Source organism: Panthera onca, chromosome B1 (genome assembly GCF_046562875.1).
Source record: "Panthera onca isolate mPanOnc1 chromosome B1, mPanOnc1 haplotype 2, whole genome shotgun sequence".
Lineage (NCBI taxonomy): Eukaryota > Metazoa > Chordata > Mammalia > Carnivora > Felidae > Panthera > Panthera onca.
The window spans coordinates 161,731,805-161,746,124 of NC_138342.1; the positions used below are offsets into that span (position 1 = coordinate 161,731,805).

Below are 14,320 nucleotides of genomic sequence, written 5' to 3' on the forward strand. Positions count from 1 at the left end.
ATAAAAATGTGTATTCTGCTATTTTTGGATGAAGTAGTCTATAGATGTCAGTTATATCCAGTTGATTGATGATGTTGCTGAGTTCAACTGTGTCCACTTTCAAATTATACTGTATCATATCACAAGTAGTGTGAGTCCCTTATAATAAAAAATAACCCTAGTTCTTTCCTCCCATCCCTTGTATCATTGCTTTCATTCACTTTACTTACATATAAGCATATTATATATATATGAAATATGAATATAAAATGTATATATGATATATAAGGTGTCCATATAAACATATGTAGTTAAATACATTGTTGCTATTATTTGAACAATTTTTATATCAGTTAAGGATAAGAAAAAAGTTTTTATTTTCCTATCATATTCCCTTATCGGCAGTCTGCCTTTATGTAGATTTAGGTTTCTGACCTATATCATTTTCCTTTTATATATAGGATTTTTTCAAAATATTTCTTGAAAACAAGTCTGCTGGCAATAAATTCCCTCAATTTTTGTTTGTCTCATAAATTCTTTACTTCTTTCTTTTTGAAGGATAATTTTGCAAGATATAGAATCCTTGGCAGGGTGTTTTTTCTCTCATTGCTTTAAATATTTTGCTTTAATCTTTTCTTGTGTGCATGCTTTATGAAGAGAAATCTTATGTAATTCTTATTATTGTTCTTCTATAGTTAGAAGTCTTTTCCCTCTGGCTTCTTTTAGGACTTTTTCTTTATATTTGATTTTCTGTAGTTTGAAAATGATGTTCCAAGGTGTAGTGGGTTTTATTTGTTTGTTTGTTTGTTTTAATTCTGTGTGGAATTCTGTGAGCTTTTTGGATCTGTGATTTGGTGTCTGACATTAATTTGGGGAAATTGTCAGTTATTATTGTTCAAATATATCTTCTGCTCCTTTCTCTTTTTCTTCTCTTTCTGGTATTCCCATCATGTATATGTTACAACTTTTGTGGTTGTACTGTAGTCTTTGAATATATTCTTCTGTTTTAGTCTTTTTTTTTCTTTTCAGATTTTAAAGTTTTGTTGATATATCCTCAAGTGCAGAGATTCTTTCCTCAGGAAAGGTACACTTCATTTCTGTTATGGTGTTTTTTCATCTCTAGCATTTATTTTTGGTGCTTTCTGAGGATTTCTATCTTTCTGATTACATTGGCCATCTATTTTTACACAGTGTCTAGTTTATCCATTAGAGCATTTAGTATAATAATAAATATCATTCTAACATTCCTGGCATGTCTGTTTCTGATACTTGCTCTGTCTTTTCAAATTGTGTTTTTGCCTTTGGTATTTTTTCTCAATAGCTGGACATGATGTAGCAGGTGAAAGGAACTGCTATAAATATGCCTTCAGTAATGTAGTGGTCAGCTGTGAGGAGAGAAGTGTTCTTTAGTCATATGATTAACTTTCAGTGTTTTACTTGGCCTGTGCCTCTGGAATATGCACATCACAAATCTTTCTCAGTTTTTCTTTTTCTTCCTCCTTAGGTGGGGCAGAATGGCCCAAGTGGGCTGGAGTTGGGTATTTCTCTTCCCCAGGTCAGTTGGGCTTTGATAATACCCCAGTAAGTTAGTCTGTTTGCTACTCAGACCTGTCTTTAAGTTGATATTTTTCTTATGCTTGATCTAGTCTGCTGTTGAAACTTTCTAGTGAATTTTCCTATCTCTTTTTTAAATTATTAATTTGTTTGTCACTCATTATCAGGGAAATACAAATCAAAACCACACTGAGATACCACCTCACACCGGGAAGAGTGGCTAAAATGAACAACTCAGGAAACAACAGATGCTGGCGAGGATATGGAGAAACTGGAACCCTCTCGCACTGTTGGTGGGAATGTAAACTGGTGAAGCTGCACTGGAAAACAGTGAGGAGGTTCCTCAAAAAATTAAAAATATAACTGCCCTATGATCCAGGAATAGCACTACTAGGAATTTATGCAAGGGATACAGGAGTGTTGATTCATAGAGGCACGTGTACCCTAATGTTTATAGCAGCACTTTCAACAATAGCCAAATTATGGAAAGAGCCTAAATGTCCATCAACTGATGAATAGATAAAGAAGATGTGGTTCATATGTACAATGGAATACTACTTGGCAATGAGAAAGAATGAAATCCTGCCATTTGCAGCAATGTGGATGGAGTTGGAAGGTATTATGCTGAGTGAAATAAGTCAGTCAGAGAAGGACAGATATCATGTTTTACCTCATAATGTGGATCTTGAGAAACTTAACAGAGGGCCATGGGGGAAGAGAAGGGGAAAATAGTTACAAACCATAAGAGACTCTTAAATACTGAGAACAGGTTGAGGGCTAATTGGGGGGTGGGGGAGAGGGGAAACTGGGTGATGGGCATTGAGGAGGGCACTTGTTGGGATGAGCACTGGGTGCTGGATGTAAGTGATGAACCACGGGAGTCTACCCCAAAAAGCCAAGAGCACACTTTACACACTGTATGTTAGCCAATTTGACAATAAATTATATTAAAAACAAAAAGAAAAAAAAATCTTACTTTGTTCATGCATTGTTCTCTTGACCTCAGTGTGTATCTTTATGAGAGTTATTTTTTTATTGAGGTATAATTGGCATTAACATTATATCAGGTTCAGATGTTCAACATGATTCAGTATTTGTATATGTTGTCAAATCATTACCACAGTTATTCTAGTTAACATCCATCACCATACAGTTACTGGGTTTTAAGATATACTCTCTTAGCAACTTTCAAATAGACAATATAGTATAATATAGAATAATTAACTGCAGTCACTGTACTGTACATTATATCCCCATTGCTTAGTATTTTGTAGCTGGAAGTTTGTGTCTGAGAGTTCTTTTTAACTTCTCTTTAATGTTAATCATTTAAGTTCATTTCAATAGGGTCAATTTCTGGAGATTTATCTTGTTCCTTGTTTGAAACATTTTTTTCCTGATTCTTCATTTTACTTGACTCACTGTTTGGGTTGTTGGCTCATAGTCAAAGCAGTCACCTCTCCCAGTCTTCACCAACTGGCCTTATGCAGTTGTGGACTCCCCAAATCAGCCTTGCCATTGATTTTGGGGGCCTCTACTAACTTTTTCTTTCTTCAGGTAGAAACAGGCACCTGTTTTTGTCCTGCTGTCTCTGTGCAGGGTAGGAAGGAGGATCAAAGGTATCTACCATTCCATACTGCTGTCTCTGGTCTCTAGATTGTAGAGGCAACTAGATTGTACCAGGTCTATCTGCTCCAGGATTGGTGAGACAGATGCGATTTCTATGAGCAGTTTTGGTGGAGTGGGGCACTGCATGCATGGATAAACTTTTTCCTTCTCTAGTGAAAAGCAGAAAGCTAGAATTTGCATTAACTTACTCTGTGCTGAGTGTGGGTATTGCAGATCAATTATGTGTAACTAGTCCAAGTCACCACCTTTATTTTTGCCTGGGTTGCTAGCTGTGCTGAACTCATCAGGGCTCCAAGACTGGTGACACAGTTCTTTTGGTAGCCCCTTCAGAAAAATTGGGGCACTTGACATGTGAAAAATCCCTTTCCTTCCCTGGTCAAGCTGGGAGCCGAAGGGTCTCTTTGTGATCATATGGCAGTGCCCTGGACAGTGTCCCTGGTGTAAGGTATACCAAATCTCCATACTGGCTTTAATGAGTCTGGTTTTGCATTCTCCTAGAGTGGTGCAGAAGCCTTTCAATTAGTTTTTGATTAATCATAAAGAGAATTTGTCCATGTATTACTGCTAAATTGGTGTATTTGTTCTATGGTAGGGGGTCCAGGGCTTCCTACTCTATCTTCCTGACCAGAATTTCAGCCTTTATTTCTCTGAGTACTTTTCAACTCCACTTTCTTTCTGTTTTCTTTCTTGGATTCTGATATATATTTTAGATCTGGTATTGTTCCACAGCTTATTTGAGGCTCTAGGATTTTCTTAGCTCATTTTTCTGTTTCATATATTGGATAAATTCCACTGATCTGTCCTCAAGTTCAGAGATTCTAACCCTTGTCATCTCCACTTTACTTTTGAGCCTATCCTAATACTTTATTTGCTTTCTTTGTGGCTTTTATTTCTATTCTGTCATTTCTTTCAAGATAATTTGTAATTGTTCACTGAAGCAGTTCTCCATGGCTGGTTTAAAATCTTATCTGCTAGTTCCAACATGTGTCTCATATCAATATTGGCATCAGTTGGTTGCTTTCTCTCTCTCTCTCTCTCTCTCTCTCTTTTTTTTTTTTTTTCAGTTCTTGATATAGTGGGTGATTTTCGCTTGTGTCCTTGATATTTAAGTCTTCTTTTTTTGAAGGCAGTCACCCAGTTTAAGTTTAGATTTAGAGTGTGTTGTTTGAATGATAATTTAGCTTTCTTGTAGGTTTTAAAGTTATTCTGTTGTGCTTTGTTCTTCTAGCTCTACTGGACCTCTGCTATTGCAGCCTTTGGTGGTAAGAGGTATTACCTGTGCCACTGCCTCTCAGTGAGGAAAGTTCCTACCTGGAACGAATGGAAATAATATGTATGGCAGCTAGTAATGTATAATAACAACATATAAACAAATTCATAGGAAAGAATGTGAATCATAATAGCATAGCATTAGCAAAGGAACAGACTGACTGTAGAATCACTAGAATTTTAAGGGGAGAGATGGGAATATTCACTGAAAGAGAGTATTAGGGGAGAACCTGGGAAGACTAATGCTGTGAAAGTCCATGGAGAGGAGGGGTTGGAATAAGATGATAAACATGGTGAGATATTACAGAGAAATAAAAAAAAAAAAAGAAATATCATTTAAGATACTTTTGGGTAACTTAAAAAATAAGTGAAATGTTCAGATTTGAAGTCAAATTACTACTGTGAGATACATAAAGTTAGTAGTTATAAACTATACATTCAAGAAATGTGGCTTAGAAAGAAAAGATGCAGTAAAGGAAGTTGAAAAAAAATTAGAATTATAGCAAAGGTTATCTGGGGAAAGATAAGAGTCATGATTATTCTTAATCAAAAAGAGTTAAGAGGAAGAGATTGCAAGTAATGCAATATCTGGTGGATAATATGGTAATGGCTACATCTGAATGTTTGATGATGTTTAGGAAGTAAGGATAAACCAAAAACTTTATTTACAAATCATTCATGCACTTGTTGTGATGAGCGCTGGATGTTGTATAGAAGTATTGAATCACTGTGTTGTGCACCTGAATCTAATATTACACTGTGTGTTAACTAACTGAATTTAAATAAAAACTTAAAAAAAACCCAATTATTCATGAATGTATCTTCATATACTCCTCTTTAGGGCCATTGCCTTTATCAAGGATACGCTGCAGAGGTTCCAAAATCAGTTGTGACACTTAGCACTTGTTCTGGACTCAGGTAATGGCATTTTCTAGAGATGAACATGATTGAAAATCTTGTGTGGTCTTAAAAAATTTTTTTTTAAGTTTATTTATTTTTGAGAGACAGAGACAAAGATAGAGACAGAGCGTGAATGGGGGAGGGGCAGACAGAGAGAGAGAGAGAGAGAGAGAGAGAGAGAATCTGAAGCAGGCTCCAGGCTCAGAGCTGTCAGCACAGAGCCTGAAGTGGGGCTTGAACCCGTGAACTGCAAGATCATGACTTCAGCTGAAGTTGGACGGTTAACTGACTGAGCCACCCAGGCGTCCCCAAAATCTTGTGTGATCTTTTAATTTTCAGAAACATCTTGAAGGATAGAATGAAGACAAAGAAAATAGAGACTTTGATTGTGTTTCTTCCCATATACTTTCTTTTCCTCCTTCTCTTTTTTAATCACTGTCCCAGGCATGCAGTGATAATACTTATGCAGAAATAGCTTCCACTAACTAGTTTGAAGAATATTCAAATTTCTTAGTCACACTAGAACCACAGTGACTCCAAATGGCATAATAGAGAGAAGCTATAAAATTGTGTTTGAAAGTTTATCAAAGTACAAAGAGATGATTCTTAGATATTAGACCATAAGCACCACTGTTAAATTTCTATAAAATTTTTTATTTAATGGTGATTTACATTTCTCAGTGGGTACTCTATATTAATTATCTTTTTATTTCTTTTTTATGTGTTTAAATATTTAGGGGATTATTGCAGTTGGAGAACGTCAGTTATGGCATTGAACCATTGGAATCTGCAGCTGCATATGAGCATATGCTTTATCAAATAAAGAATAATAAAATTGAGTTTTTGCCCTTACAAGAAAATTATCCCACGACCCAAGTGGTAGATCAGTCCTACCGGATACTTGTGAAATCAGAAGTAAGTAACCACTTAATTGTGATCTTCACTTGTGTTATCTTTGATAAATTTATTCACATTGTAATGTGTTACATTTGGAAAGCAGATTTAAACTGATATTGATTATATTAAAATTTTCTATTGTAAGATATTTATTTTAAATATATTTTTGGGGTGCCTGGGTAGCTCAGTTGGCTGGGTGTCAGACTTCGGCTCAGGTCATGAACTCACCATCCATGAGTTCGAGCCCCGCATCAGGCTCTATGCTGCCAGCTCAGAGCCTGGAGCCTGCTTCAGATTGTGTCTCCCCCTCTCTCTGCCCCTCCCCTGCTCACTCTCTGTCTCTAAAAAAAAAAATGAATAAACGTTAAAAATAATTTTAAATATATTTTTATGTTTAGACATATGATATATAGAAAATGTAATAGATTTAAACATAATTAAACAATAAAAATTCTCACATTTTCCTAATTGCAAGTATATTGATGCATATATACATATTTGCATTGTTATTGAATTAACATTCTACTAATATAATGTTACACAAATTTGCTGATTATTTCTTTCTCAGAATTTTCCTTGCCAATACATTTTTTCTTTGTAGCAAAGTGTTATTTTGATAGAAAATTTAAAAGTGGAAAAGTGGCAAGAAATTGTCCTAAATCTCATTGTCTATAGAGAGATAGTGCTTTTGGAGTATTGGAGTATTTGTTCCAATTCTTTTAATATATCTAATTATAAATGTAGATCTATAAGTATATAGATTTTTAAAAAATTTATTTAAATTCTAGTTAATTAACATATAGTGTAGTATTGGTTTCAGGGGTAGAAGCCAGTGGTTCATCACTTATATATAACACCCAGTGCTCATCCCAACAAGTGCCCTCCTTAATGTCCATCACCCATTTAGCCCATCCCCCTACCCAACACCCCGCCAGCAACCCTCAGTTTGTTTTCTGTTTTTAAGAGTTTCTTATGGTTTGCCTCCCTCTCTGTTTTTATCTTATTTTTCATTTCCTTCCCCTATGTTCAACTGTTGTGTTTCTTAAATTCCACATATGAGTGAAATCATATGATATTTGTCTTTCTCTGACTGACATATTTTGCTTAGCATGGTACACTCACTCTACTTCCATCCACGTTGTTGCAAATGACAAGATTTCCTTCTTTTTGATCACTCACTAGTATTCGATTGTATATATACACCACAACTTTATCCAACCATCAGTTGAAGGGCATTTGAACTTTTTCCATTAGTTGGCTATTGTTGATAGCACTGCTATAAACATTGGGGTGCTTGTGCCTCTTAAATGTAACATGATTTAATGATAAGTAAAAAATATGCATTATCCTTTTAATAGCAAACAGGAAATTTAAAATGCGCATTATCTTTTAATAGCAAAAAGGAAATTTCAAAGTGGAGTAAATTTCCTTTTTGTTGTTAAAAGGATAATGCACATTTTTACTTACCGTTAAATTATATTACACTTATTATTACTTTAAATTAAATATATTGGTTAACATCTATTAAAATATTAAATAAACACATATGTAAGGAAAATAAGAATGGATTCTATGCCATTTTCTAGAGGTAAATGAAATTGTGGAATCCACTGCAATCATTTTGATGTGTACCCTTTTGTACTTAAATATGTTACAAAATTATGTCATATTTTGTGTTTTTATTTTTTTAATGTTTATTTATTTATTTTGAGAGAGAGTGCTCATGCACAAGCAGGAGGGAAGGGCAGAGATAGAGGAGAGAGAGAATCCCAAACAGGCTTCGCATTGTCAGCACAACCCCAATGCAGGGCTCAATCTAAGGAACTGTAAGATCATGACCTGAGCTAAAATCAAGAGTTGGATGTTTAACCGACTGAGCCACCCAGTCACCTGGCTTTTTGATATCTATCTATCTATCTATCTATCTATTTATTTTACCTATACATACATGTGTATATATATATATGGATATATATATATATATATATATATATATATATATATATGAATCCCTGTCTACATATTCTCATCATGATTGGATATCACATTAAAGAGAAGCAGGGACGCCTGGGTGGCTCAGTTGGTTGAGCGTCTGACTTTGGCTCAGGTCATGATCTCAGTTCGTGGGTTTGAGCCCCACATCAGGCTCTGTGCCGACTGCTTCCTCAGAGCCTGGAGCCTGTTTCAGATTCTGTGTCTCCTTCTCCCTCTGCCCCTCCCCCGCTCATGCTTTGTCTCGCTTTGTTTCTCAAAATAAATGTAAAGAGAAGCAAAACAAAATAGTAATGAGTGGTACTTAAACTGAATTTATGATGAACTCCATCTCATTGTTGCTTTAATTTGAGTGTATTTATTTTGTCAAAGATATTGGTACATATACAGATTAATAAAACTGCCCTTTTAGAAACTCATAAAATTATAAAATATAATCATATATAGGGATGACCCCCAACTTTATGCCAGCTCTGGAAACCATCTGCATGTTTTTTTTTTAAATTTTTTTTATTGTTTTAATGTTTATTTATTTTTGAGACAGAGAGAGACAGAGCATGAACGGGGGAGGGTCAGAGAGAGGGAGACACAGAATCTGAAACAGGCTCCAGGCTCCAGGCTCTGAGCTGTCAGCACAGAGCCCGACGCGGGCTCGAACTCATGGACCGCGAGATCATGACCTGAGCTGAAGTCCGCCGCTTAACCGACTGAGCCACCCAGGCGCCCCCCATCTGCATGTTTAATACAACACTGGGTACAATTGAAGACAATTTTTGCCACTGAAATAGAATACTATCACATAAGTAAATTGAAAAACTTTAAAGGATTCCATGAATACTCTTCTGTGGCAGAGGAAGACCCTAAGAGATGGACATAAGTTTGGAAAAAGACCCCCTCCAGTGAATCAGCAATAAGACAGAGATTAGATAAGATAAGATAGAGATAATATACCTTCCATTGCCTTGATTTGAATTACAAGTCTGTCCATTTTAGCCACAAAAACTTTGGCGAGTAACATAATCTATGTTTAAATTCCTTATCTGTAAAAAACTGATAATAAAAATAATATCTAACTCATACAGTTATTTCAAAGATTAAGTACATTTATAGATAGAAATTCCTTAGCATAGTATATAGACAAGTAAAATCCCAGTAAAAATCACTACTACTATTATTATTTGCTCACCATATTTTCTAATGTTGTGGGGAAAGGTAATTGGAAGTAATTATGGAAAGTTTGGGTACAAACAAAATGTAATGATGAAGTAAAATTGAGATAAACATTTCAGCACCTAAGAAGAAACCAGGGATGTCATTTCAGGAATGGAGATAAATATTTGTATGTATTTGGGAATTTTATATCTTTTATGAAGTAACTTGACAATTGCTTTTCATCCTGAATTTGATACACTTAAATCTATAGGTTTAGTTAAACATGTTTTCACATGATTAATGCTTTTATGAGCACAAAAAAAGAAAGTGAATATCTTCAGTCAAAGCAACAGAAAAAAATAACATAAAAGTTTCTGTTTTAAGCATATTTTAACATTCATGAAAGTAAACACAGATACACTTATAAACAAGGTAAATACCTTCATTATAATCCAGAGTTGAAAAGTAGAAGAGAAACCAAACAATATACTATAAAGGTTTTATCTATTAAAAGAATATTAAACACATGTCTTTACCCCCCTGCCCCTTTTTAAAAACCCACTGAAATGAAAAGGAAGTTTTAAACCAGCATAAACATACAAACACAAAGAAAACAGGAGAGGAGTAATAACAATGGACATTGGAGATAGCTGATTTAGTGCCCCAAATTTGAATTCTAAACTGGGTAATTCGGATAAGCTATTGGAACCTTGACATGTACTGCAGTACTATTTAAATGTTTTTGGAATTGCCTGTCCAGTTGCCCTAGGAAGTGATTTTAAAGGTGGGCCCAAGAAGATAATTCGTTGAAAATAAATTGTATAAGTATTTAGCAACCTTGGCTTCCTGTACTAATCAGTTGGAGACTGACATAATTGAAAGCTGTTTTCTTTGGGGAGTCTCTGAAATGGGGACACCACACACAGATGTTCTACTGTATTTCCAGGTGGAAGAGGAATATCATACTGAAACTGGTGTGTTTAAATTAAACTTGGCACATTGGATATTGGGAACCAGGCTTACACATTCTAAGAATTGTATTGGAAGACCCCTCTTCAGGAAGGAATTAAACTAGCCAAAAGAATCAAAACTAATCATATCGACAGGGTTTTCTCTGCCAACAACCCAGACACATTGCTTTCTCTGAAAAAAATATCCTGTAAATTCCATTTATGGTCATAGGGATGTGGGAATAAACTGTTAAATAATTGCTAATATATGAAGGGGCCCTAGACATATGATGAAACAATTTAATATGGAAGATAGAGACATGAAAAAACAAATTTTTAAAGCTTGAGGTATCAAAGAATACAGAGGGTGAAGAAAACAAAATGGCAATATCCTCAGAGGAATAAGGGAAAATATTTCATCTATAAATTTAAGAATAGAGTGCTATTTAAAAAATTACATTCAGCCTGTAATTGTTCTTAGAAATTTAAAATTATGATAATAAAAATGAAAAAAAAAGAGAAACCTCAATAGGAAGTTCACAAAATAAAATTTTAGAAATCACACAAAAAGTAAAGTATAAAGACAAATGACAGGGAAATTTGAAAGATAAGAAATTAAAATAAAATAAGAATTCGGGTGATACAATAGGAGTCCCAGTATGAATAAAGAGAGGAAATAAAGAATTGAATAAATCACAAAATAATCCAAGAAAAATTCTCAGAATTATTTAAGGTGAGTTTCTGTACTGATATTTAAAAAATCGGGTTTCTTATATAGTCAAGATGCAGAATAGCCTGAAATTTCCTAGCAGCAATACTGGAATTTGAAAGACAATACCACAATTACTTAAAGTGAGGCAAAGTAATTTCCAGTCTGTAATTCTGTACCAACCCAGAACTACATAAGTGAAATTTTTTGATTGAAACTATTTCTTTTCCTCCTAATGTGACATGTTCTTACCCCCAAAATGAAACAAATAATTAAGCAGAAACAAAGAGACCCTAATCTCACCCTGACTGAAGATAGTAACCAAAAGCAATCACAACCAAATTTACAAACAATAGTTGCCAAATATCATGAACTTTCAACCAGATGAAAAGATGGAAGAATTGTGTAAGCAGCTGTCCTCAATCGGTATTTTTCATGAGAATCACTATTAGGTCAAATGTCACTAGATTTTGAAACAAACAATTCCCAACTCTCAGTGGCTTAACAGGTTTATGTCTTGCTCATGAAAATACCAAAGTGGATGAAACTCTCTGGTTGATTCCCTTCCTAGCTTTGGCTCAGAAGTCCCCTACTAGGTTATTTGAATTTAGTCAAGAGTAAGGGGAGAAGTGTGAATGCATCCCAACCCCAAGAGTTGGGCCTGGACAGGTGTCTCATAGACATCTCTTCCCTTGGAGAAGGAAACAAATATCCTTGGATAATTGGCCATTTCTTATAATAAAACAAAAGTGTAATAAAAGTCACTAATCCCCACCCTTTGTTCAAGAATGGTTTGACTTGAAAGAACTACATATGTTGTAAAATAATAATAATCGGAAAGGAGTAAACATGGAGCATATGAAATAGAAGTATAAAATGTAAGGTGGAAAAACACAAAATCCAAAGTGAATGAAAAAACTTCTAGTTTATATTCATGTACTGCCTCATAGGTGCCACATATTGTTTTAAGAGCTTTACATATATCCTATCTTTCCAATTTTTTCAACAATTCTAAAAGTTGGTACTGTTACCCCCTTTTTCAGATTAGGATACAGATTTATAGAGTTTAAATTATTTTCCTAGGAAATTCTCTGGTAACATGTAGCATTAAAATTCAAACCCAGATAATATGACCATGACCCCAGAGATATGGTATGTAGTACGCTAAGAGCCTACCTTTATATAGTCTGTTTAAAAAATCCTTGGAAGTGGTCAGGAAGTAAATGTAAGAGAAAAAGCTATTTTAAAAATGAAAGACATTGATAATAAGACTAACAAATAAGAGAATAGACACTGTGAGATTACAGTCAGGTTTAAGAGAATAGAAAGCATTGTTTATTATATATAAACAATGGTAGAGAAAAACCTAGAATGTGTAATGGTGAATTTTATGTGTCAACTTGACTGGGATATATTGATCAGATAGTTGGTCAAGTTTTGTGGGTGTTTCTGTGAGGGTGTTTTTGAACAGGATTAACATCTAAATCAGTTGAAATGCCCTTCATATTTGGATGGACCTCATCCAATCAGTTGATGTCCTGACTAGGACAAAAGGATGGACCATCCCACAGAATCATTCAGCTAACTGCCTTCAGATTGGAAATGTAGCATCAGCTGTCCCTGGATTTCTAGCCTACTGGCCCATTCTGTAGATTTTGGACTTGCCAGCCTCTATAATTAAGTGAGCCAATTCCTTATAATAAATCTAATTATAATAAATTATAATAAATGTTTATATATACACACATCCTATTCTGTTTTTCTGGGGAATCCTGGCTAATGGAGTATGAATATGAAAGACTGATAATAGAAATTAAAGATAATTACAATTGTCATTCATGAATTAAATAGCACCCAAAGTATTCCAAGTTAGTAAAGAATAAAACTTTGTTGAATAGAAGAGTCCTGAATTTGAAAATTATCTCAAGAAACCCTGATAAAAACTGACAACCCCAAGATATAATATGGTTAATATGTTGGACTATATAAATAATGAATAATTCTATAGGAATTTGGCATCAAAGAAAGCCAGCCACAAAGGTGGAAAAACTCAGACTGTTTTAGCCTTTGCCAAAATTAAGTGCTGTAAGATAGTCAGGAATGTCTATACAAGGAGTGTAGAGAATGGTTTACTTAGGAAATTGACAATATCCCAATGTTTTTCTACCCAGTCGAGTTGCCATTATGGTATAAAGACATTTTTATTTTCAAAAATTCTGACTATAGTATCTATGGGACTTTGAGGTATTATTACTTAAATCAGTACAGGAATATAGGAATTGAATAAAACAATTTAACATATTTATGAAGAAATCCATATCAGTAGTTCCAGAAAAATCATTTGGCAAAATTCAGTATCCATTCATGATAAAAACTAGGAATAGAAAACTTCTTTGACCTGATAAAGAACATCTATAAGTATCTACCTAACATAATGAATCCTAAGTGATAGAATGTTTTGCCCCTCTTATGGACTGCATGCTCTATCCCCAAATTCATATGTTAAAACTCTAACCCCCAGTAAGATGGTATTAGGAGGTTGAGGCCTTTGAAAAATAATTGGGGTTAAATTAGGTGGTGAGTGTAAGGCTCTCATGATGGGATTAATGCTTTTATTAAAAATTAAGAGACATGGATCTCTCTCTCTGCTCTGTTGTGTGAGCATATAAAAGGAAGATGGCCATTTCCAAACTAGGAAGAGTGGTCTCACCAGATACCACCTCTGCTGGTGCCTTGATCTTGAACTTCCCAGCCTCTAGGACTGTGAGAAATATGTGTTTGTTGTTTAAGCCACCTAGCCTGTGGTATATTTGTTACAGCCTGAACTGACTAAACAGCCCCTAAAATTAGGAATAATTCAAGGATGTCTGCCTTCTCTACTTTCAGTCAACATTTTATTGGAGTTTCTGGATACTACAATAAGAAAAAAAATAATAAATGGCATACATTTTTTAAAGGAAAAAATAACCTTATGTTTTTAGTGACCTTACTCTGTATATAGGAGATCACAAAGAAACTCTACCAAAGCTATCAGGAATGTAAGAGAGTCTAGCAAAGTCACAGGAAACAAAGATATTGATGTTGTTAAGATGTTCATTTCCCCCTAATTGATCTGTAGATTCAGTGTAATCCCAATCAAAATTCCAGAAAACATTTTTGTGAAAATTCGTTCTCAAATTCATAAGGACATGCAAAGATCCTAGAATAGTCACACAGTTTTAAAAAGAAGAACAAAATAGGGCCGCCTGGGTGGCTCAGTCGGTTAAGTGTCCGAATTCGGTTCAGGTCATGA

The 14,320-nt window shown here is 34.6% G+C and overlaps 1 protein-coding gene and 1 non-coding gene across 5 annotated transcripts in view; both read left to right on the forward strand.

The window, feature by feature from the left end:
• LOC132691796 (A disintegrin and metallopeptidase domain 3-like) overlaps positions 1-14,320 on the forward strand; it is a 137,618-nt gene that overhangs the window by 34,443 nt on the left and 88,855 nt on the right. For 2 of the 4 annotated variants that reach the window (XM_060653509.3, XM_078445525.2), the window contains exons 5-6: positions 5,270-5,346; positions 6,066-6,243. In XM_060653509.3, the coding sequence (XP_060509492.1) occupies positions 5,270-5,346; positions 6,066-6,243 (255 nt within the window). Of the gene's footprint in view, positions 1-1,700; positions 1,864-2,092; positions 2,150-5,269; positions 5,347-6,065; positions 6,244-14,320 lie in introns of those variants that run through there. The other 2 variants (XM_060653510.1, XM_060653511.1) reach the window with 2 other exon arrangements.
• TRNAQ-UUG (transfer RNA glutamine (anticodon UUG)) lies at positions 8,291-8,373 on the forward strand. The gene has a single exon. It is a non-coding gene; the product is annotated as a tRNA-Gln (tRNA).